Genomic DNA, 25246 nt, shown 5'->3' with positions numbered 1-25246 from the left:
CATTGTAGTACAGGCTGTAATTTGGCCGAAAGAAGAAAAAAAAAAAAAAAAAAAAAAAAACTCAGCTTCATTTTATTTATTTTTGACATTTATATTTTATTTATGTAATACAGTGGTCCTTCCCTACTTTGCGGTTCACTTATCACGGATTTACTATATCACAGATTTGTATTTGGGTCCAAAATTCCTATATTACGGGGTTTATCTTGCGTTGTACTTCGCTATATTGAGGATTATTCAGATTATTACCCTAACACCGAACCTGCGCCGCTCCCCACCCCTCCCGGATTTACTGTATTCTTTATTTATGCTGCTATTTTTATTTTGTTTTATCTTAGTTTGTAACAAAATGTACACGTTTAGAAGGGCTCCAGCACCCCCCCGAGACCCTTGTGAAGAGCAAGCGGTTAAGAAAATGGATGGATGTATGTTGATGTTGTAATACAAATTAAGTTATTGCTTGCGTTTGTGAAAAAAATAGATGGGATGAGGACCTTGACAAAATAATCACAATTGTAAAATATGGGGCGAACCCAATTAAAGATGATTTTTCAAAATTGTTCAGCCCTAATATATAATCACACAGTAAATATTACTGTAATGTCTTCAACAGAATAGTCTGCCTGTTCGTCATTCATATCGGAAATCTCATTGTATTCCAATTGGCCTCGTGGCAGTGTGCCAATTTTGCATTCCCTGCGGAGTAGCTTTCGACTCTATTTCTGTCTCTTTCCCACAGGAGACTTTCAAGGAGAGGATCGGCTACTCCCAACTCTTTGACGTGCTCAAGAGTCAAGGTCCGCCCACCAAAAGGCTGCTGCAGGAGCTGATGAACATGGTGCAAAGCATTTTCCTCTCATTATCCGCTCAGAGCGCAGTCCATTTTCTCTCACAAATGACCTTTTGAAATGGCGTCATGTCGATCTCATCCTTATTATGATCCACTTCTGTGTTTTGTTCGTCTCCAGGCAGTGGAGGGCGAGTATGCCCACGCACATCACTTAGGCATTAGTAACGACCAGCCCCTGTTGTTGCTTCTGCAATGGCTCCCTGAGCTGCATGGCCATCGGGAGCTTCAGCTGCTGGTGGCGCAGTGGCTGGCTACCGTATGCGGCGGCTCTCTATCTTGTCGGACCGTGTCGGTGGAGGCGGGCATGGTGGGAGCTCTCCTGCAGGTGCTCTCGCAGCCGCAGCACTTGGACAGGCAGTGTACGGATGCCCTGCTGGGCCTCCTGCAGGACCTGGGCTCACTTTGCCTGAAGCCCGAGGAGCTGAAGAGCCTCCTCAAACTGCTCCGGCCGGATCGGGAAGACGGCGCGCACCCGTACTGCGCTCGCATCATCCAAGTCCTCTCGGCAATGGCGGCGCGAGAAGGTCGCGACAGCGCCTTGCAGTATTTTGATCTCACGCCCCCTATGGCGGGTATCATGGTGCCCACCGTCCAGCGATGGTCAGGCAGCAGCTTCGCCTTTCATGCCTGGCTCCGCCTCAACGTGGACTTCCCCCTTTCGCCTCCGTTAGACTTCAACAAACCCGCCGCCAACTTGGCCACCGCAAGTCAACAGGACATGGGAAAAGGACCTCGCAGGAAGCAGCTATACAGGTAGAAGGGCAGTGACTTTTGTCTAGTAGCCTACTGTATATTTTGGTTTTTGAAAGCTTTTGTCTTCCATGAAGTTTCTTCACAGCTAGTGGAACAGGACTGGAAGCCTTTTTCACAATGGAGGGCGTGCTGGTCGTGGCTGTTTGCACTAAGAAGGATTACATGGCTGTCGCCTTGCCAGAACTCCCACTAGCTGACTCACGCTGGGTGAGTGCAGTGAGGACTCAGCCTCTCCCAAATATAAACGCAGTACATCAGGGAAAATATCACACGTCATTTTTTGGTCTGGATGTTTGACCTTAATATAGGGATGGGCATGGTCATTTGGGATAGACCAAACTACGGCCCGGGGGCCATTTGCGGCCCGCCGTCATTTTCAAGTGGCCCGCGACATATGCTAAAAATGGCATTTGACTCAGTTCAAATAAAATAAACAAAACTAAAATGTTTGGAGATGGACAAAGAACGGAGGGTATCGAAAAACAGGTGCCATTAAAGGTTATTTTAGTTAACTAAAACTAATGAAAAAACTAAAATTTAAAAAACAATATTCTTACCGAAATAAAATAAAAACAAAAATGCTTTTTAAAAAACAAAAACTAACTATAATTATAGCAAACATGTCCTTTGTTTTAGTCTTTGTTAATTAATTTAATGCATGAGCCTTTGGGGATGATTTTAAATGTGATTAATATTTTCTTCCCCCTGGACGCGGCGTAACAAAAAATATTTGAGAAGTACTGCTTTATTCACAATTGTTAAACATAAACACTGAATTAAATCTCATAAATATACTCTTTCTCTGCACCTTTATATCCAGTACATACTGAAATAATATAAATACTGTATTATTGATTATATTTTCAGCATGCAGTAGCAATAGTCCACATTCAAGGCCGCCGTCCTTTTGGTCACAACCTGGTCAACATCTTCATCGATGGAGAGTTGTCCAAAACCGCTCAGATTCGCTTTCCATCCTTGAGTGAGGTAGGTTACATTTGTTACGTACTTACAAAGTTGAAATATGATATTAATCTGTTTTGTATTTTTCCTTTGAAGCCTTTTACATCCTGCTGCATCGGCTCTGCAGGCAACCGGACCACTACCACCACAACCTCGCCTAATCTCCCCACATCCTTGTCTTCCGCCCAGTCCCCGGAATTTGCCTTTCCCGCCAGTGCGCCCTCCCTAATCCGCTCACAGTCCTTTCCAGCCAACTTTGCAGGGGGCCGATGGGGCTCTCTGAACGACTCTACGGTGCAGACCATCTCGGCGGGGCTGCAGGACACCGAGTGGGGAACGCCGTCTTCTCTGGATGGACTCCTGGGCACTGCCTTCATTTGCCATGAGCCTCTGCAGCAGAGCCAAACGAAAGCGCTATACGCTGCAGGTCAGATGCACTACTTCAATACAAAATGGCAGGTGCACGCATACATGTGCGAAATCTAGCATTGCTTTCTATCACAGGCCCAAATCACGTGCCCTTATTCAAAGTGGATGGAGAGTTGTCCGATCTTAATGGCAAGCTTGTGCTCTACTACACTCCTCAGGTAACTAACAAAGTTGTTAAAGTGTTAAAATCAGCCTCTACATTTTATAAGTTATTGCCATGAATTTGCGCATGTGTGTGTTTCAGGCATTCAAGAGCCAAATATGTTTGGATTTGTCTCCGAATCATCAATATGATGGCCGGCTAACAGGACACAGAGTCATCAACTGGGATATTAAGGTTAGACCTATTCTGGTGTAAATATGTCGATTGAATAGTATATAAATAGTAGGGGTGTCAGGCGACTACAATTTTTAATCGTAATTAATTGCATGACTTCAACAGTTAACTCATGATTAATTGCAAATTTTAGATTTGTTCTAATTGTACAATAACATGTTTTCATACTCTTGTTAATATAAAAGTGGAAAAAAATGTTAATGGCTGCATCTTTTAATCATTGATAGATTAATTTTATAAAAAATTCATACAATTGAGTTAAAATTAAAAAGCTGTACTTTAAAAATCTTGTGATATTGATTTGTGTTGAGGTCATTTTTCTGCCACTAGATGGCATAATTTTATATGTAAGGCAGTGACAGCTCAGTGCATTTTTCTTTTCATATTAAGAGCTATCTAATCTTTAACATGAAGTAAGTTGTGAAATTCTGCACATTTTTAAAATGGTAAAAATTAGTGGTGTCAGGTAATTAACATGTCATGTAATGTAATCGCATGACTTCAATAGTTAAGTCACAATTAATCGTAACATTTTATATCTGTTCTAAATGTACAAGAAAATGTACAATAATATTTTTTCCATACATGTTCATACTCTAGTTAACACAAAAAATTTAGAAAATGTGTTAAACTAATAGAAATGTAGCTGCATATTTTAGTCAGTGATAAAATAATTTCATAATAATTAATACAATTGACTTAAAATTAAACCGTACTGTAAAAAAAAATAGCGTGATATTGATTTGTGTTGAGGTCATTTTTCTGCCACTAGATGGCATTATTGCATTTGTAAGACGTTGGTGACAGCTCAATGCATTTATTTTTTGCATATTAAGAGCTATCTAATCTTTAACATGAAGTAACACTAACTTGTGAAATGCTGCACATTTTTAAAATTGTAACATACAACTTGACCCCAGTGTACACAAATATATGTATTATTACTACAAAATTTTGACGTGGACGTGTCTGCAACTGGAATTCCTCCAGTGCAGGCTTTCCAAGTAAGCGGCGGTCAATAATTGTGCGTTAAAAAATAAATAATGGTGTTAAAGGAACTTTAAATTAACTCAAAATTAATGCACTAATTTTGGCACCCCTAATAAATATGTATATTCTGCTTTGATAGTTTCTACCCCTGTACAGAATACATATGGGTCTTATTCTGGTCGTGTTTCCCCTGCAGGATGCCCTCAATGTGGTTGGGGGTATCGGGGTTTTACTGCCTCTCCTTGAGCAAGTGTGTGAGGAAGAGCAGGTGTCCAACGGCGCTCAGGAGATCTCCGAACTACTCGGACCAGAATTGACATCATCGCGAGGCCCGGCCCCCTTGCTGCTGCCACTCAAGTCTTCAGGTCAGATTCTGTTTCGTTAATTGCACAGGCGGTGTTAGATTTCTCATTCATTGGAGGACAAAGGTTTCTGGTACAGAATGTTTTTTGTTTTTTTTAACTTGACTACAGTCAAATCAGTGCTTAACATTTAAGGAAGGCTTTGACATTAGTAACTGTTTTTTTTTTCAGCACGTTTTTTTTTTTTTTTTTATGTTTTGTTTTGTTTGTTCCAGAAGCAAGACTGGAGAGAAACAGCATTGCGGCCTTCTTGCTGATGATGAAGAACATGATCCGCCGTCATCCTGTCAATCAGGAAGGCCTGCTGCAGTGCCACGGGCCTAGCATCATCGGAGCAATGCTCAGCAAAGTAAGAGTGAGCTAATCAAGAAGCGCTAAATGTCAAATGCTATGAAATGTGCACGATAAAGCCTCATTTTTCCTCCCTGCAGGTTCCAGGCACGATGATGGACATGAACGTGCTGATTGCATGTCGGCTGCTACTCGATCAGGTCTTGACTGAGGGGAATGGTCCACTTCTGCAGCAGTTCTACCAGCACCTGCTCTTTGATTTCCGCATCTGGACCAGAAGCCATTTTGCTGTTTGTCACGGTGAGCGTAAGCACCCAACCCTTTCTATCAAAGGTGTTTTTTGATGCTTTCAAATGTAAATAGAGGCTTGTGATTTCATTCATTTCTTTAGTACAAGCCGGTTCTAAATGCCACACTAAGCGAATGTAATTTTCCTTTCCAAGATCACGTCCAGTACATCTCGTCTGTGATACACAAAGGAAAACAGCGCTTGAAGAGAAAATACGGAGTTCAGTACATTCTGGATACCATTCGCACTTACTACAGGTGAACTTTCATTCGCTTCCAAGGGACTGTGGAGAATACCAAGTACTCCATTTAATCCATTTCCTTCATGTCTCATTCGCAGCACGGAGAAAGATGGCGTCTGTCTCTGTGACGATAAGCAGATGATTCAGACGTCTCTGTTTGCGTTGCTGAAGGACTTCCTCAGGTCTCCGACGGCCGAAGAGCTCCACAGCGTCCTCGCTTACATTCTGAGCGCAGGAGACGAGCAGCAGGTAGTGACGATCACTTGTTGTTTTTGTTTTTGAAACGTGTTACAGTGTTGTCAAAATGATCTCGGTTCACGTTGACCTGCAAGATGGATGCTAGGGCTGTTTTTGGCGACGGCATAATTTCAACCCAGTGGTTGGGCTTGGTGCAAATCGGAATAAAAGTTCAGAGTCAGGGTTTCTGTTTAAGAGTAGGTTTTGCATGTAAATAATGCAGTTAATACATAACAATAATTGTATTTGTTTATTAGTGAGTAGATTTTGGTGTAAAATTGTCTAAAATAGTGGTGCCATGTTTTTTCCTCAGTGATTTAAGTCCTATCCTTTCAGGGAATAATAAATCTAAGGGCAAAATTCTGGCATATGCAATAGACTTAGACTTAGACTTGCCTTTATTGATCCCTTTGGGATGGCTCCCTCTGGGGAATTTATGCATGTGGACATAGAGCCAAATGCCTCTGTTTGCCATTCTGGTTAGCATGTATATATCACACTTTTTTGGACACTTGCCCCAACTAATTGACACTGACGTGTCATTGTTGCTCATCTTTGTTCAGGTGGTAAAGGCCCTGGATGTGCTGTATGAGCTTTTGCAGAGCAGCCCTCCTCGTGAGCAGGTGCAAGCTGTGCTGCTGGAGTGGGGAGTGGAGCAACTTTATAGTCTTCTTCTCAACCCAAGCTTTGGGGACCAGGCCAGGGATATGGTCTTTAGGGTCAGTCTTTTCTTTTTCTCCTTTTCTTTTCTTTTTTTTTTCTTTTCATTTGTTTTCTTTTTTCTTTTCCTCTCTCTCTCTCTCTCTCTCTCTCTCTCTCTCTCTCTCTCTCTCTCTCTCTCTCTCTCTCTCTCTCTCTCTCTCTCTCTCTCTCTCTCTCTCTCTCTCTCCATGTACCATCCATCCATCCATCCATCCATCCATCATTCAAATCCATCCATCCATACATACATACATCATTCAAATTCATCCATCCATCCATCCATCCATCATTCAAGTCTTCCATTTTGTCTGCAGGTGTTATACAAAATCCTGAAGAGCGAGCGCGTGTCAGAGCGCAACAAGCAGCGCCTCAAACTTAAGGACTTCGGCTATCTGGGCCTGGTATTTTTCCTTGAAGACATGCCCGTGACCATGACGACTGTGCGACGTCTGTACAAGCAGGTCCTTGCGACAGGTATGTCAATTAAATCAAGTGAGGCCTTTTCAATGGTAACTGGGACACACTGGTATAATACGTGAGTACTTGGATGACAGAAGTAAAAACAATGGTTTGGTTGTACTGTTATTCTTTTTTTCAAATTTTTTTCTACTCCATGGCTACAACAATTGTGTGGGTCATTTTCAGTATTCCATTTTTAATCCAAGGAAAACAAAAGGAAGTTAAGTTGAACCTGAACATCACATTATAACATTATAACTGCCTCCCCTCAGACTCGAACCCTAACTTCAGAGACCTCCTTGCTGTGGTGTGTCTGTCCCACAGAGCTGACCTGGCAGTCCGCCTTGATATTTGTCGCGAGGTCAGTCTGATTATCTGCTACGCTAGCATCTTAATCCTAACACTTTTCAGCTAGTGTGCCAAATTATCATCGCGTCTCCTGCGGTTCTGCAAACAGCTCTTTAAACTCATCTACCTCAACGAGGATTACGTGAAGCAGCTGGCCAAACAGCCCGGTTGGCAGGACGTTCTCACCAAGCTCTATGTGAAGGAGTCCTACGAGTCGTTCGCTGCCAGCAGCATCTCAGGATCCACCGAGCCAAAATTCCGGCATCCTTTGCGCAGAGACCAGAGTCTGCTCATAGAGGATGCACATTCAGGCATCTTCCTCAACTACGGCACCTCGCAAGAGGAGGACGACGACGAGGAAGAGGAGGACGGCGGCCAGCGAGACATCTCCGAAGGATATTCTGATTTATCTCAATCGCCGCCAAGTGGGGTGGGAGGCCATCTGAAGACCTTCAAGTCGTTCGATTCTGCTGATCAAGAAAGTCACTCGTCCTCCCTCTCCAATTCCATCGTGGTGGATATGGCCTCGTCTCGCCTGGATGAGGAAGGGAGAGATTACCAGCCCTTTTCCCCATATGGAACCTCGCCGCCTTTTGATTTGGAACTGGGAGACATGGTCACCCCGTCGGGTAGCCTCACAAACACGCCGTCCCCTCTGGAGTACAGCAAACCCTTTCCACCGCTGAGACCCAGGAAAAGCTCCAGTCTATCCAACGTTCTGGACCACGCCAGCTATGGGATAGACCCTCCCACCGCAGACAGCATCTCCAACACATCCAACCCACAGGTGTGTGGATAACGATGGTCATACCTTGAGCGTTAACTCTGAAAGCTTTCATGTCTGAGTGTTGGTTGACTTTTAGCAGACGCCAGAAGAGGAGCTCTGCAACCTGCTCACCAACATTATCTTCTCCGTGCTTTGGAGCGGCAGCGGGGCGGACGGGCCCGAAGATGTGGTCTGGAGAGAGAGGGGCCAGGTGTTTTCCGTTCTCACTAAACTGGGGTCCTCCTGCCAACTGGTCCGCCCGCCTGATGACATCAAACGCAGGTCAGCTTCTCTCACTGGACATTTCATTATATCCCAGGTCACAGATTTATTTGGGTCATTTTGTGTTTGTAACAGTTCTTGAGATGGTTAGTATTCCTTTCTTTAAAGTTGAATTCAATATTTTTTTCAGCATAAAGCAGTGCTTCTAAATTAATTTTTACACCACTATGGAGGAAGAAAATGCTTTTAACTATAAATTGTATCATTTGTCTATAAAACTGTTGTAAGTATACCCCTGCAGAGGAGCTAATACTCATTTTTAACCATGTAAAGCGCTTTGTGACTATGTCTGTAAAAAGCGCTATACAAAAAAAGCTTGCTTACTTACTTACTTTCGCACTCTGACAGTGAGCACCATTGCCACCTACTGTTGGGGAGGTGCAATTACAATTTATTCTAGTTAAAAATAATAAACTTATTAAACTTTTTTTTTTTTTATGTTTTTATCACTTTTATCACTTTTTATATCAATCATGCGTAAAGCTGTATTCATGATACATTCCAAAATCTGTATGGCATAAGTAGCCTGCTGCCTTGACCAAATTGTGTGGGTTTAGAGTAATGCCGCTTTTATGCTACCCTTTCAGACATAATTCACAACATTAGTGTGCATATTCACACAGCCGTTGCAGCTCCGCGATATGATATCATTTGATGTGTGGTCGCTGTGGTGACGTCAATGCGGTAGTGAATATTGCTTTCAGCACATGTGGGCTGTGAGTCTAGACACTACAAGTGTTCTGCCACAGTTATGCTTCTGACATTATCACTTGTCGACATTTTACTAATATTATTACAACAACAGTACCTCATAAAAACCTTATCAGTGCATGTTTTTGTCATTACATATATTTTGAGGATTTTAGTTTTACGTTCTAATTTTGTGTTTTTTCCAGGGGTGTATATAATGTGATTGATTTTTTTTTAATTGTAATTAATTGCATGACTTCAGTAGTTAGCTCACGATTAATCTCAAATGTACAAGAAAATAGTTTTTTTTCCAAGTTTTCTTACTCTTGTTAACATAAAAGTGGAAATAATGTTAACTTAATCGAAACATGGCTGCATATTTTAGTCATTGATACAGTAATTTCATAATAATCATTCAAATTTAGTTCAAATTAAAAAGATGTACTATAAAAAAACATTGATTTGTGTTGAGGTCATTTTTTCTGCCACTAGATGGCATAATTGCATTTGTAAGATTGATGACAGATCAGTGCATTTTTCTTTTCGTATAAAGCGCTATATAATCTTCAACATGAAGTAACTTGTGAAATTCTGCACATTTTTAAAATTGTAAAATACAACTTGACCCCAGTCTCCACAAATATATGCATTATTATTACTGCTAAATTTTGATGTGGCTATGTATGCTGCGTTGCGACTGGAATTCCCCCAGTACAGGCTTTCCAAGTAAGGGGCGGTCATTAATCACGTGTTAAAAAAAAATTATGGCGTTAAAGGAACTTAATATTTTGACACCCCTCGTTTTACTCTGTCACGTGACGCTGTGCCACTGTGTGTAACAGTCTGCTGGAGATGATGCTGGAATCGTCTTTGTCCGACCTGAGGGACGCCCAGGGAGTGTTCCTGCCTTTTTGTCCCAGCCTGGTGAGGCTCCTCAGGTTGCTGCAGGACTTCTTGTTTGCCGAGGGGACTGATAATCACTCACTATGGAGTGAAAAGGTACATCCGACAGTCTTCCTGACACTTCATTTGGATGTTCTTTCTCATACTCAGTCCTAATGCTTGAAACTTGATACCACTTACAGTATGTGGTGAGTATTCGTCATTTGAATGTCATTATTGATTTTACATGCTCATCTTGCACATCATCGTACTGGGATTGTGTCTCATCCCTTAAAAACATTGTTGAAATTCTAGTTAAGATCAGGTTGATGTTGTTCGGGTTTGGAATGAGGTCTACGCTTTTACTGCGAGTCCTTTGTTGACAGTCGCTGTGTCGCAGATCTTTGAGGGGGTGGTGAACCTGCTGGACAAGTTGCAGGCCTGGCACAGCACGCCTGGCAGCCCCTGCAGCACAGAACTGAAGGAGATGTCCCAGATCGGCCTACGCATCATCACCGGCTATATCCAACAGCAGCAGTCACAGGTCGGTTGCCCCTTTTGTCGCCTGCAATATTGAGCTAACGTTGAAGAGGGTTCACACAGATCGAAGCAGATTACAAATACCAGGCCTTGTATGGGTTTCAATTCAAAGACATTTCAGTCGTTCCGTTTGTGGCGAGTGTTTTGTGTGAAAGGGTAGCTCGCCTGTGAGTTATGACTGCAGCTGCCATTGCTAAAGCGTCTCGGGGCTGAGCGAGTGGTCATAACTGAAGCAACCACAAGGCTTCCGATCTTGACTTGCTGGTTGAAATAGTCATCTGCAGAGTAGAGCAAAGCCATTTACCAGTATGAATCAAATTCATTGTGCTATGACTCAGCATCTTTGTGATATTTAGTTTAATTTATGTGCTGTTTAATTTAAAATAAATTACTATGATTTTAATTTTCTGCATTGAATTATAGTTCTTTAAGATCTATATATTTTTTTTCTTCCTGCGATGTTATACTAAATCAGTGAGTCATGTTTTCCGCCCATATGTAGTATTCTTCTGATAACTACACAATATCCGGAACTTTGCAGATAGAGTTCACATAAAATCTTCTATCTAATAAAATACATATTTCAATAGGTTTAATAAATACAGAAAGAATTTTTGTTGGAACTTTTACACTCACAAAAAAACTCAAAAAGCAGTAAAATTTGTGGGTGCAGTTTAAAGTGGTGTAAACTGCACTATACAGAGAAATGTTCAGAATATTTTTGTTTCCTTATTTAATTATCTGAGGCCACAATTTGAGGCCACTCATTTGCTCCCAAAAACGTATAATTATGTTCTATTTTAAATGTTTTAAGTGTGCCAAAGACGTATTTATACGTTTTTTATGTTTTGTTTTTTTTCATTATCCTAGAACATACAGAAGGTTTTGATGCAGCCTCTCAACTGCAAAGAACGGTTAAAGAAATGGTAGTTATTACACAAACGGCCAGTAGGTGGCAGCAGAGTAAAGGTGATCAACCAGGGCCGTGTTGAAAAAAGCTCAAGTACTCACAATTCTAATTAGATTTGTGAATAATGAAGAAACGTAGCTATATCCTAATGCTAATTGCTGCAAAACGGAAATGACAAACTTTTTTTTTCCTGATGAAAGAAGAGACTTTAAACTTTTTTTTTGGTAGGTTCCATGTTTTTATAGCAATAGAACACAATATTTTGTGGGCCTCGCAAAATCAGTCAAAATCCAGTAAAACAGCAGGGAGTGAAGGGGATTGCTTCAATTAAATACAATTAAAACAAGAAAAAAGTAATCAAAACCATAAAAAACACATAATTTAATCATGAATTTAAATGGATACGAATTAAAAATGGTCCTCATGTCTGCTCAGGTGTGCGTGATGGCCTTCGTGAAGCTGCACAGCCTGCTGCAGACCGTGTTGTGTCTCAGCTGGGAGGAGGTCTGCTTCCTGCTGGGCCGCATTGGCGCCCCCTTGTGGCCGGACAAGGAAGCGGCGGACATCAACAACACCGAGCACGCGGAGATGTTCTCCCAAGTGGTCCCGGTGGTGCGAGCCCTCCTGGACCAGCACGCGGACCCCGTTACGGTTCAACAGCTGCTCCCTAGTCTGCCCATCACCAATGGCAGCACAACATTTGCGCAGGACCTGAAGGCCTACTGCCACACGCTGGAGTGGCAGAGCTTTTACCAGCAGCAGGTCAGTGTACTAGCGGTTATTGTGTCCTTGTATTTTTTATTTTTTTTATGATAAGATTCAATCAAACTTGCCCACTCATAAAAATCCATATCTTTCCAAAACAATGTTGACAAGTTTATTAACACACACAAATGTATCTAATATATTTCCAGCAGATGTCAAATTTTGTTTAATATTGAGACTGCTGATGAATACCAAACAGAAACACTCTTCATAAAGCTGAGTTGTACGTGACAAGCATGTTTATACTTCATTTTTTGTTTATAATATGGGAATTTGAATATTTCAACTTGGCCTGACCCAGCTGATTTCATTCCATAAATTTAGAATTAGTGCTAATAATAATGTCTACATTTTTGTTTTTGGCTTTTGTATCCATAACAGGAGTAAAAAACTGCGCTTTATTATTCTGATTTAGAATATATGCAAGTATGTATTTATTCACCATTCATTAACAGAAAATTTAAAATAATAAATTGTTAATGGTAATGGAATCCATTTTTTAAAAAAAAGTTTCCAAAAATTTGGCCTTTAAAGGGATACTTTACTTATTTAGCCATTTTTGGCAGTCAAACATGAATATTTTACCAATAATAAATGTGATATTTTCATTATTTTTCATGTACAATTAGTACCTTTTAAAAACACATTTTGCAACTTGCTGTCCACTGAAAATGACATCACGAGGCCTCAGGTAACCAATAACAGCTCAGCTGTGAATGTCACATGACCAAACGTAGACAACAGAACAAATTAATTTATTACTATTAATTATAGGCAAAATTGTAACTTTTTATTGCTATAATGGGCTAAATAAGTGAAGTATCCCTTTAACCAAAGCAGGCTATATTATTTATTTAAAAAAAAAAATATTATATTTATTAAAAAAAACCCAAAAAAAAAACAGGAAAAACAAGCCAGTCAAAATAGGTGTCAAACTCAAGGCTTGGGGGCCAGATCTGGCCCAACAGATCTTTTTATGTGGCTCGCCAAAGGACTATATCAATAAACTTCCTGTTTCTTGCAAATAATAAATATATATTATGATTTTTTAAAAATAATTAATGAATAATAATAATAATAATGTAAAAGAAATAATATAAGGAATAATGAAAATACCAAAATTGCTAATTGTTGAGATGTAAGAAGTATTTTTTTTTTTATACCAATCCCACTTTTTAAATAAATGTAATAATATTTGAATAAAATGCTTTTACTGGTCTCTGATTTCAAAACTAGGTATTCATGAATTTATTGTGTAAGTAATATGAGGCGACCATACACTTGCGTTGAGTCATAACGGCCCTCCGAAGGAAACCGTGACTGGGACTGGCTCACTTCACCTAACCTATGTCAGCAAGTTCAAAGATGTCAATCTCATGTGCTATTCTGCTTCTTCGCATATGTGCAGGTTCAGCCCACAATGGAGCAGTACGAGCTGGACACATTTGGGCGGAGTCACGACATCATGTCTAATTTCTGGAACTCCTGTTTCGATGACCTCATGGGTACCGGCTTCAGACGAGACAAAGACAGATCGGACAGCAAAGCAAAGTTTCAGGTGGCACCAATGTGCAATGCTCTCATTGGTAATTTGACCTCTCCGCTGACCCGACCCTGATGTGTGTGCGGTCACAGGAATTGATCGTTGACCCCTACCTGAAGCGCGTTCGAAGTGAGAACGGGCGCTACGTCAGCTGGCAAAAGCAGAGCTCCAACCAGCAGGGGGTGGTGTGGCAGCACTGGAAGGCCCTGCGAAGGCTGTTGACCAGCGAGAGAGCAGTGTGGGCCAAGAAGTACGACCAAGTGTTATTTTTATTCGCTTTACCCAAACATGCTTTACATTCCATCTAAAAGCGTGCTTTGCCACTTTCCTCTGGAATCTGTTTGTGCCTCAAAGCGCTCTCCAGCTTACTTTTTTTGCAGCCTGGCACTCAACTTGATTCCACACTCACCGCCCTCGTTCTTATTTTCAGAAAAAGAGAAACACATTTGTGTATTTTTTTTTCCCCCATATGTTGTTTTAGAAATCAGCCTCAGGTCAAGTGGATACTGTCCAGCGCAGAGACGTATTCAAAAATGCGCCTCAAACTGGTTCCCAACCATCATTACGATCCCCACACCGAGGCCAGTGCCCAGAGGGACAACATGGGTGCGTCACAAACTGGACCACGGCGCATTTGGATACGTTTCCCAAAATTCTAATTGCAAAATGATGTCATGATTTTTCCAGGAGCGGACAGTCCACGTTCCGAGCCGCTCCCTTTGGCTGTCGCCAAAGAAGCCAAAGTCAGCGATATGGAGGACGACCAGTTAGCGGAAGAGGATCTGAGTTTTCTAAATAACAAGTGAGTCTCTGACTAAATGTGCACTCCACATTATGCTGTCTACAATTCAAATATGACTTTCTTAATTTTGCATTTAGCGTGGAGGCCGAAGACGAGAGCCAAAAAGAAAAGCTGGTTTTATCCGAAGACTGTGAACTCATCACTATTGTAGCCAAGGTTCCCGGCCGCCTGGAGGTTACCACGCACCATCTTTACTTCTACGACGGCAGCACTGAGAAAGAGGAAACAGAGGAGGGTGAGGAATGTACAATTCAATGAACTCAAAGATCTAAAACTTGTTCCACATACACGATAAAAGGAGAAGTGCTCACTATCACAGATTTCGACTGGTTTGTGCACAACATTTGAGAGAAATGGTGATACTGTGTTTGTGGAAGAAGTTTAAGATCTTTAGGTTTATCTCATGAAAAATGTGAGCAAAAATAAAAAGTGTTGTTTCTCTTTTTTGTTTTGTCATGAACAGCACTCGTTATGATACAATGCAGCATCATTGTTGAACAAATTGTTTGCAAAAAGAGAGAATTGCTTCCAGGTGTTGGATGTTGTAGCCATGTAAGAATGTCACGTCTAAGGTCAGCATCCGCATGAATATCGTCCATCCCTTTCAGGAATTGGCTTCGACTTCAAGCGACCTCTTTCTCAGCTCCGAGAGGTCCATCTGAGGCGCTATAACCTGCGTCGTTCTGCGCTGGAGCTCTTCTTCATCGACCAGGCTCACTACTTCATCAACTTCAAAAAGAAGGTGATGGAAAGTTCACGGCATTTCAACTTTTGAAAATCTCATAACAGTCTTAATCTTTCCTTCTTTTTTTTTTAGTTGCGTAATAAAGTGTATTCAAGGATCCTGGGGCTTCGCCCTCCTAATCTGTTTTACTTTGGATCTCGGTCACCCCAAGAGCTGCTGAAAGCATCAGGCCTCACACAGGTGAGTTCTTTTTATTCTCTCTTTTAGGATTATAAATGCCTGGTATTATCAATTTCTCATGTATTGCACAGAAATGGGTCTGCAGGGAAATCTCTAATTTTGAATATTTGATGCAACTCAACACCATCGCTGGGCGCACTTACAATGACCTATCGCAATATCCTGTGGTAAGACCACACGTGAGATGAGAGATAACCGAGGCAGTGCTCGCACAAATGACGTCCGTGTTGTCTTTGGTCAGTTCCCCTGGATACTCTGCGATTACACCTCCCCTGTTCTGGATCTGGAGGACCCGTCAGTTTTTCGGGATTTGTCCAAACCTGTCGGCGTGGTCAACCCTCGCCACGCACAGGCAGTCAAAGAGAAGTAAGGATTTTTTTGGGGACAAAATATAACCAAAAAAAGTAGCAGTAGCTCATCCGTAAGGACGTGTTCTTTGGAAAACAACACAATACTGTCTTTGGCTAACTGTTTTCCACCAGGTATGAAAGTTTTGAGGACCCGACGGGCACCATCGACAAATTCCACTATGGCACACACTACTCCAACGCAGCGGGAGTCATGCACTACCTGATCCGAATGGAGCCGTTTACCACGCTGCACATTCAACTGCAGAGCGGCAGGTGGGAATGACGGCGGCAAGGCGGACCAACACTATGGAGGACCAAAAGTGCCAAAATTCAAAATAAATAAATGACTAAAAGCGAAAATAAAAATGAATGTAAAAAAAATATAATTTGAAAATTATACCCTAAATATAAAAATAAATGGAAATAAATCCGTTTTTATTTTCACTTTTTGTCATTTATGTATTTATTTATTTAGTCATTTATTTATCTATTTATTTAGTCATTCATTTATTTACTTATTTAGTCATTTGTTTTTTAGTCATTTATTTATTTAGAATTTTGGCAGTTTTGTTCCTCTGCTCTCACTTGTTGTCTCGCAACTCAAGTCGCAAGTTGAGGTGACAGCGGACACGATAGTCGGCCATCGCTGGAGCTCTCCATTGCAAGCTGGCGAGACTTTGCAACAGTTTGCAACGGAGGAGTCCAACCCAAGACACGCTTAGGACCGCCCCCTCATTTGAATAGCATTTCGACTTGGCAGTACGGCCCAAAACTGCCAAAATTCAAAATAAATAAATTACTAAATAAATTACTAAATAAATAATTGACTAAATAAATAAAGAAATTACTAAATAAATAGATAAATAAATGACTAAATAAATAGATACATACATGACTAAATAAATAAATGACTAAATAAATAAATGACGGAAAAAACTGATTTATTTCCATTTATATTTATTTTTTGGATATAATTTTTGAATTCTATATTTTTTATATTCATTTTTATTTTCACTTTTAGTTATTTATTTATTTATTTTGAATTTTGGCCCTTTGGCCCTCCATACAACACAACGGAGGGCAGTCTAACTAGGGATGTAACACTAACCGCAATATCGTGATATCGCGATATTAAAACTGCCACAATATATCGTCGTTGCCATGTATTAAAAGCAACACATCTGTTAAAAAAAAAAAAAAAAAAAAAGTCGGGTTAATTTCCATTTGTGCAGTTCTAGCACCCTCTGGTGGCTAGTTTTTTAGTGCAGTTTAATTTTCACAAGGCATGTTTTGGCCCTTTTATGTTTAAAAAAAGTGTTATTTTGATTCTAGGTTGTTTATATGCATTGCTGTAATGTACAAAAGCACAATATTGTTTTTTTTGTATGAGCTCTTTTTTTTTTTTTTTACAATACTGTGACCTTTTTTTGTATCGCCAACCTCCCCACAATATTGTGATATTTGTCGTATCGTGATGTTTGAATATAATTACATCCCTAATCCTAACCCGACGCATCTCCAACCGTATTTAGGTTCGACTGCGCCGACCGACAGTTCCACTCAGTGGCAGCGGCCTGGCAAGCTCGCATCGAAAGCCCGGCTGATGTGAAGGAGCTCATCCCGGAGTTCTTCTACTTCCCGGAAATCCTGCAGAACATGAATGGTGAGACCCAGATACTCTATGCAAGGCGTCTCAGAATATCATGGAAGACGGTATCTGTCTCATAAAACACTCCAATTTCTTGTCGCAGGCTTCGATCTGGGATCCTTGCAGATTTCGCAGGATCCAGTGGAGGACATCCTGCTGCCCCCCTGGGCCTCGTCGAGGGAAGACTTCATCCGAAAGCATAGGAAAGCTCTGGTGAGATGTTGCTGCGGAATACTTTCCCCCCCAGCTCATTCAAAGCAACTCTTCAAATTGACATCTGTTTAACTTCAGGAAAGTGAGCACGTGTCATGTCATCTGCACGAGTGGATTGACCTGATCTTTGGCTACAAGCAGAGAGGGGAAGAAGCTGTGAAAGCCCTCAACGTCTTCTACTACTGCACCTATGAAGGTAGGACAACACGATGAATATTTTTGGTCACCATTTAGAAAGAAAATGATGGTCACGAAATGGGATTTCCCACAGGCGCTGTCGATCTGGACGCCATTGCCGATGAGACGGAGCGCAAGGCACTTGAAGGCATCATAAGCAACTTTGGACAAACGCCCTGCCAACTACTGAAGGTGCCACCCTCAAATGAGCTCATAAATCCAAAATTTACATTTGTGACGATGAATGGAAGTCCAATCATATTCTCCCTTAAAAGCTGCAGTCACATGTTTGTCTGCAAACAGGAGCCACACCCACCGCGTATGTCAGCGGCAAATGCTTCAAGGCGGCAGTCCCGCCTGGACACTGTGCCCGTTAACATCTTCGAGCACCTGGATAAGCTCCGCTCGTTTGTGGAGGTACGATGGAGACTCTTGGTGTGGTGAATGCAATTGAATGATGTCGAGTCGATACGTCGCATAATTGATCATAACTTAAAAAAAAATAAAAGCATAATTGAGTACATTTGGTATTTTAAAGTTGCCGTCAGTGAATACAAACAAATGGGTTTGGAGCGCCACCTACAGAGTTTTCACTGAAATATATTATTTCTTGTGACAATAATACAATGTGGCACTAACATTATTTCTGGAATTAGGACCCAAATGCAGACAAGACTCGGAAGTTGAGAAAAAGTGAGACTTTATACAAAAATGCAGAGATCAGGGCTGGATTCATAGCAACTGACAACTACATCATCACAAGGAACATAGCAGCTGATAGCAACTGACCATATCATCACATAATCATCATTAGAAACATAGTAACTACATAATACTAGGCAAACTAATATGAGCACATAGAAGCTGCATAGCAACTGATCATATCACATTATCATCAAAAGGGGCATTTTAACTGCATAATACTAGGCAAACTAATGTAAGCAGATAGAAGCTGCATAGCAACTGACCATATAATCACATTATTATAACGGACATAGTCACTGCATAATACTAGGCAAACTAATATAAGCACATAAGAGCTGCATAGCAACTGCCCATATCACATTATCATCAGGGACATAGTAACTGCACAATACTAGACAAAATAATATAAGCAGATAGAAGCTGCATAGCAACTGACCATATCATCACGTAATCATCATAAGCGACATAGCAACGGTATAACTAACTTTTGAAGACTGCAAATACATAGAAAAAAATAATAGCATAGCCATTTTTTATAATCATTGACTAAGGAAATGTATTTAAATGGGAAGGTAATATCCAAATTCCTTCAAGTTCAACTTAAGTGTAGCGTGACCTTTGCTGGTTTGTGTGCCCCAGGTGGTGAGTGATGGCATCCCTCTGGTCCAAGCGGTCGTACCAAAGAACCAGAATCGGTCCTTCATCATCCATGGCTCAGATATACTGGTACGGTTTTGCTTGACAGCTAGCCAGGCTAAAACATAAAAATGTGACTTCCATTTTTTTTCTACTTCTTCTAAATCAGCCTCCTTTTCTCTCTCCAGGTGACAGTGAGCTCCAGTGGCTTGATCGGAACACACAGCTGGCTGCCATACGACAAGAACATCGACAACTATTTCACCTTCACCAAGGACCGAAGCATTACGAATCCCAAGTGAGTCCACGTTGCATTTAAGATTGTAAATGTGGTCATAATTGGGACAGAGATAATAAACAAAATACCAAGATATTTTGTCACGTCACCTAAGCAGAATGTCAAATAATGTTCGGTGATTATTACATATCACACACAAACGTAAAGTAAATAATCTAATCTTCATCTTTTTACTATATTTTCAAACCGTCAAACAGGATAGAGAACATCTGCGTTCTGTTTTTCTGTGAGGAAACATCTGGGATGTTTCATGAGTCTGTTTAACTGGATCCTTTTAAATTGACCTTCAACATGAAAAAAAAAAAAATACACATTCCAAACAATGTAGTGTGGAGCCATTTGGAGATGTCATTTTGCTGGAGTGACGCTTTTAATCCGCTCATAATAATCACTTTCAGGCTCCGGCTCACATGCACGCTGTCTGTTCATTTTCAGGACACAACGTTTTCTTGGCGGACCCTTCTCACCCGGCGTGGAGATCAGCGCTCAGGTGCTGGTGGTGTCCAATGACGGACGTCTGCTGTTTAGTGGAGGACACTGGGACTGCAGTCTGCGGGTCACCCAGCTGGGCAAAGGCAAGCTGGTGGGCAGGATCTGCCGGCACATTGGTAAGCTCCAACTTAGACACTTTTGATATTATTGTATTTTAAAATTGAATTTGAATTTCCCTAAAGATGTCGTCACGTGCTTGGCTCTGGATCTGTGTGGCATCTACCTCATCTCTGGCTCAAGGGACACGTCCTGTATCGTGTGGCAGGTTCTACAGCAGGTAGGAAAAAAAAAAAAAACATGGTCGGACATGTTGGTTCATCGAGGAGAGAAAATGTGAAACTCACCGAGCGTCCTTTCTCCATTTTAGGGCGGCTTCTCCAGCACGTTGTCTCCTCGGCCCGTTCAGGTGCTATGTGGCCACGACCGGGAGGTCACCTGTGTGGCCATCAGCACCGAATTGGACATGGCTGTCTCAGGGTCAAAGGTCGCTAAATAGCTACAAAGGACATACATTTATTATGCACAGTTCAGTTTATGACTCAAATGCCGGACAAATTAGCATGTAAAAAGTGACTACTATTAAATTAATGTGTGAGAGTGGCATATGTTGCTAAATTGTTCCTGTAGTTTTATTAACCATCATTTGCACATTTTAATACTTAAATGGGAGCAAAGACATGTAGGCGGTAAGTACAGTAGGTGGATAAGTGATATGTTGTAGGTAGATTTGTGGTAGTAAGTAGATTGCAACTAAGTACTGTAGCTCACTAGCTGAGATGTAAGTAGCTAGGTATGTGGTAAGTATGTAGGTAGGTACATCAGTGGATGATGGTAACCTAATTACTCGATTAATCGATGGAATAATTGATAGATTAATCAATTTTGTAAAGATTTGCTAGTTGACAGCACTACTCAGGTGGTAAAGAGGGTGATAATTAGCTAGCTAGCTACTTATCAGTTAGCTAGCTAGTGAGGTGATAGGGAGCTTAGGGGTTGATGGGTTGGTCAGTAGGTTGGTTGTGTAGTTAGGTAGGTGATAATTTTCAAACAATTTTGACCTTCCTTCTTCTGTAGTTATGAATGTACAGCTATACCGAAATAAATACAGAATCCCAAAAGGTCATGTTTAATGCATGCAATTTGAAGATTGAGTTAGTTATCGTTTTTATTTCATTTAATTATTATTATTATTATTATTATTATTATTTTTACTTTTAGTTATTTTGTTAGCTTTAAAATATAATAACCTTAGTAGCAAGATGGTAGGTCGGTGACAAAAAAATATTTGTGTATGTGTTTTCTCAAACTATGCATAACATGTCGCACTCTCATGAATATTGACTGTCAGGACGGGACGGTGATCGTGCACACGGTCAGACGAGGCCAGTACCTGAGGACATTAAGGCCTCCAGGCGAGCCCTGTAACATCTCCAAGCTGCAGGTGGGCATGGAGGGCCACGTGGTGGTGCAGACGTCGAGGGGGGAGCCATCCAATACCACGAAGGTATGTGAACACGACAGGCACACGATGACTTTGTTTTTTTCTGTGAAATACTTTTGCCAAAATGCTTTTCATTTTATTGCAGAACTTATTGGACTCCATCCATGTTTACTCGGTCAATGGCTGCCTTTTGTCTTCCTTCAACATGGAGGAGCAAGTGTGCGCTCTCCACTTGGTGTCTGCATACATCATCCTGGGCACCATGCAGGGCAGACTCCACATCCGTCACCTGTGCAGGTAGATACCGCTAAACCTCGAAACTACAAAGATTCAGATTCAGTCGGTGACATCAGCAAGGCAGTCTTGGACATGATTGACTTTTTCCAGAAACTTAGCAACTGATCAAAGTCGGGTTTCCATTGGAATTAGTCAGACTTGTTCACCTCATCTGGCACTCTGCGTTGACGAATGCATACAGCACAATAAATACGTCAGCGTGAAAATTGATTTTCCCTTTGGTGATTATAATTAGTATCATATATTTTAAAATTAAAATTGTTTAGAACTGTAATCAACCTGAATGATGAATAGAATAAATATACTTCCCTATAATTGAAAGCAAACTCCCTCAGTCCATTTAGGTTTTAATGGATTCCACCTGGATTCTCCATGTCTGCCAATTTGGTGATTGAATTATTAGCTAAAAAAAAACATTTAAGTTCGCTACTTTGGAAGAATGTGCAGTTTTGCATTTTTCAGATGCATTTTATTTGCCACTGCTTCAAACGTGCCATTTAGAATGTTTTGGTTGTGGCCACTGTATAATATGTGACCAAGTACAAACTGTTTGGCTTGCTAGCCAGACAGCCAGTTAGATAATAACTTTACTGTTGCCATGTTTGTTTTGTAAATTGCAATAAAGTTTAATTTAAAAAAAAGTGTTTAAAAAAAATAACTAGCCGCCAGCCAGACAGCTAGCTAGATAACTAGATTGCTAACCAGCTAGCTGTCTAGATAGCTAGCTGTCTGGCTAGCTAGTTGTCCATCTGGCTATTTGGCTAGCTAGCCAGACGGCCAGCTAGATAATAACTTTACTGTTGCCATGTTTGTTTTGTAAATTGCAATAAAGTTTTGGGGAGAAAAAGTGGGGGGGCGGTGGGTGGGGGGAGCTAGCTCGCCAGCCAGAAAGCTAGCTAGCTAACTAACTAGCTAGCCAGCTAGATGTCTGGATTGCTAGCTGTCTGTCTATCTGGCTATCTGGCTTGCTGTCTGTCTGGCTATCTGGCTAGCTAGCTGTCTTTCTGGATAACTAGCTGTCTGTCTGGCTAGCTGTCTATCTGTCTGGCTAGCTAGCTGTCTGTCTGGCTAGCTAGCTGTCTATCTGGCTAGCTAGCTGTCTGTCTGGCTGTCTGGCTATCTGGCCAGCTAGCTGTCTGGCTATATGGCTAGCGAGCTGTTATCTGGCTAGCTAGCACTCTGGTTAGCTTGCTGTCTGTCTGGCTATCTGGCTAGCTAGCTGTCTGGCCTGATAGCTGTATGGCTGGTGAGCCATCCATCCATCCATCCATCCATCCATCCATCCACATCATGGCTTCCATAGGCTTTTAGAATATTTTTTTTAATTTTTTTTTTTTTACAGCCTGGATGCCGCTGTCCCACCCTTGGCCTTGAAAGTCCCCCTGAGGAGCGTGTTTGTTACCAAAGAGAGCAGCCACATCCTGGTGGGCCTGGAAGACGGGAAGTTGATAGTGGTGGGGGCGGGAAAGCCGGAGGAGGTGAGAACCAGGACATGAAGCACTTGTGAGATGTGGGAACTGTAAAAGGGGTCGAGTGGGGTCGGCTCGATTACGCATATTTTTTTTTTTTTCAACATGATAATGTTGTGCTGCCGGTGTCATACTACCGATTTTGGCTGCCTTGAATAAATGAATGCAATTTCTTGGAAGACATTTTGTATATGTTCAGGCCAGTCTAACGACGTCTTCTTGCGTCAGGTTCGCTCAGGACACATCACCCGCCGCCTGTGGGGCTCCACTCGCCGCATCTCTCAGGTGTCGGCAGGCGAGACCGAATACAACCCGGCCGGCGAGGGTGCCGGCAAATGAGAGCGACATGCCCACACACTTATTATTATGGCTTTCTTTTCACAAGCCTGGGAACTTCTGAGACCAACGGAACACTCAGCACTTTTGTTTTGTTTTGTTTTTTTTGTTTTCTAATCCGGGGAGAGTTTTATATTTGATTGCGGACTACTGTCTGTTTTTAATCAGCATCATTCCAAAGAGTGGCCTTGTTTTAAAGAAAAAAAAAGAAAAAAAAAAAAAAAAAAGAGACTTGGCGTTTGAGCTTGAAAACTGCTGTCAGACTGTACAAACATTTCAGGAAGGACACACACACATATACACACACAAACACTACACACCACTTTTTTTTTCTTTTTTTTTTCCAGTTGCTGTGCCAATGCTTCTTTAAAACTCCTGCAAACTTGAAAACCTTTTTGAGAGCTGCTTTCATGCAATAGCGGTGAAATGTCCACCACAGTGGCCTCGCAAATAAGCCTGCTGTCTTTAAAACTGTAATGCTGTTACATTGAAAGCTGAAAAGTGCTTTCAAGGTCAAGAAAGTCATCCATGTTCTCTTTATGTTGATTGATTGATGTTGTCTTGCACAATGTGGCTTATGTAATAGTTCAACTCCATATACAGTACTCACAGTTTAATAAAGTTCACTTCATTTCCTGTTTGAACGTTCCGAAATTTTGGCAAGTAATATGTCGTACATTTGACCCAAAATGTGCCTTTTCAGCTCGCGTCAACGCGTAAACACCGATTGCAATCATCTGTCGTCGCTCGCCATATGTCTCTCTTATTAACACATGACTCACATGTGCGGAAGATGGTTTTAATGACGTGTTGGCTGCGAGTGCGCCGTTTTGAAAACATCTGAAAGCCCGATTGAGCTTCAGAGGAATTCTTTGGCTGCGGTTGGAACATGCTCGTTGTTATGCAAGCGTCACGACGAAACAGACGACTGTTTGGATCAATGTGAGAAAAACAGCAAAACAGTCGAGGAGCATTTGGAAGAGACAGTCTGTCAAAAAAAAAAAAAAAGTGAAATTCTTGTATAGACGTGTAAAAAAAAAAAATGCAATTTGCCTTTTGAATATTGCGCTTCAAATGTTATGAATATAACATTCCACTTTGCTATGCATTCGTGCTCAAAGTTTCCGCTAGGTTGATTGTAAATACACACTGTACAGTATAACGTTTCTGGTGTTTTGTGATTTTAACTTAATGCTTTGGACCAGCACTGCCTTCGATACAACTTCGATTTCTATTCTTCAGCCTTTGTATTGTATTTTTTTTTTTTTTTTTTGTGACTGTTGAAAATACATTTTAATATACTTTACAAAGACTCCAACTGACTTTTTATTTCTTATAAGAATATGGCAATTTAGCATAAAGCAAAATATTCTGCTTAAGTTGCACAATATATCCTGTAAGGTGTGTGAAATTATTTACCCCCTTTTCTCTCAGTGCAGCCAACTGACTCCAGAAGCTCCCTAATGGTTTCTGAATGATCCGATGTTGACCTATATCACACTTTTTTTTTCTTTTTTTTCTGTGAAATATCTTTTCAGTGAAGTTAGCCCTAATAACCAGCGCAAAGCATTTCTGATTTGAACTGTGCCATCATCTGATTTATTAAACTTTGGAACTCTATTTGTGTTTACGTGGTCTCTTCGACTATTTGGAAATACAAAGATAAGTAAATTAAATACATCAATTATAAATAAAGATTTGTGTCATCTTTTGAGATGATAGCAAAACTGTTCTAAAAAAAAACCCTGAATTTTAAAAAAAAGTTTTCAAGTGATGAAAAAAAGTGACCGGTGATTGCAGATGGCATATGACAAGGCGGGTCGAACCA

At 41.0% G+C, this 25246-nt stretch overlaps 1 protein-coding gene across 3 annotated transcripts in view; it reads left to right on the top strand.

Annotated features, from left to right (window-relative positions):
* The window catches only part of nbeal2 (neurobeachin-like 2), a 41728-nt gene extending 16690 nt beyond the window's left edge, over window positions 1-25038 (top strand). For 2 of the 3 annotated variants that reach the window (XM_077526931.1, XM_077526929.1), the window contains 44 exons: window positions 740-838; window positions 969-1603; window positions 1678-1810; window positions 2471-2590; window positions 2663-2993; window positions 3071-3153; window positions 3240-3332; window positions 4519-4687; window positions 4900-5033; window positions 5116-5275; window positions 5419-5521; window positions 5604-5754; window positions 6306-6461; window positions 6759-6918; window positions 7176-7264; window positions 7361-8038; window positions 8115-8299; window positions 9832-9988; window positions 10272-10415; window positions 11757-12083; window positions 13495-13644; window positions 13722-13879; window positions 14111-14235; window positions 14317-14431; window positions 14509-14666; window positions 15040-15173; window positions 15249-15356; window positions 15428-15523; window positions 15598-15722; window positions 15839-15979; window positions 17239-17369; window positions 17458-17567; window positions 17646-17763; window positions 17839-17936; window positions 18048-18161; window positions 19089-19175; window positions 19274-19383; window positions 19819-19991; window positions 20058-20152; window positions 20243-20359; window positions 21224-21379; window positions 21462-21613; window positions 22956-23091; window positions 23311-25038. In XM_077526931.1, the coding sequence (XP_077383057.1) occupies window positions 740-838; window positions 969-1603; window positions 1678-1810; window positions 2471-2590; window positions 2663-2993; window positions 3071-3153; window positions 3240-3332; window positions 4519-4687; window positions 4900-5033; window positions 5116-5275; window positions 5419-5521; window positions 5604-5754; window positions 6306-6461; window positions 6759-6918; window positions 7176-7264; window positions 7361-8038; window positions 8115-8299; window positions 9832-9988; window positions 10272-10415; window positions 11757-12083; window positions 13495-13644; window positions 13722-13879; window positions 14111-14235; window positions 14317-14431; window positions 14509-14666; window positions 15040-15173; window positions 15249-15356; window positions 15428-15523; window positions 15598-15722; window positions 15839-15979; window positions 17239-17369; window positions 17458-17567; window positions 17646-17763; window positions 17839-17936; window positions 18048-18161; window positions 19089-19175; window positions 19274-19383; window positions 19819-19991; window positions 20058-20152; window positions 20243-20359; window positions 21224-21379; window positions 21462-21613; window positions 22956-23091; window positions 23311-23421 (7125 nt within the window). In that variant the 3' untranslated portion in view covers window positions 23422-25038. The remainder of the gene's footprint in view (window positions 1-739; window positions 839-968; window positions 1604-1677; window positions 1811-2470; window positions 2591-2662; window positions 2994-3070; window positions 3154-3239; window positions 3333-4518; window positions 4688-4899; window positions 5034-5115; window positions 5276-5418; window positions 5522-5603; window positions 5755-6305; window positions 6462-6758; window positions 6919-7175; window positions 7265-7360; window positions 8039-8114; window positions 8300-9831; window positions 9989-10271; window positions 10416-11756; window positions 12084-13494; window positions 13645-13721; window positions 13880-14110; window positions 14236-14316; window positions 14432-14508; window positions 14667-15039; window positions 15174-15248; window positions 15357-15427; window positions 15524-15597; window positions 15723-15838; window positions 15980-17238; window positions 17370-17457; window positions 17568-17645; window positions 17764-17838; window positions 17937-18047; window positions 18162-19088; window positions 19176-19273; window positions 19384-19818; window positions 19992-20057; window positions 20153-20242; window positions 20360-21223; window positions 21380-21461; window positions 21614-22955; window positions 23092-23310) is intronic. The other variant, XM_077526930.1, reaches the window with a different exon arrangement.
* The last annotated feature ends 208 nt before the right edge of the window (window positions 25039-25246 follow it).

The sequence above is a fragment of the Festucalex cinctus genome, chromosome 7, assembly GCF_051991245.1.
Source record: "Festucalex cinctus isolate MCC-2025b chromosome 7, RoL_Fcin_1.0, whole genome shotgun sequence".
Lineage (NCBI taxonomy): Eukaryota > Metazoa > Chordata > Actinopteri > Syngnathiformes > Syngnathidae > Festucalex > Festucalex cinctus.
The sequence above is the reverse complement of the archived record's forward strand: the minus strand, read 5'-3'. Positions and strand labels throughout refer to the sequence as shown.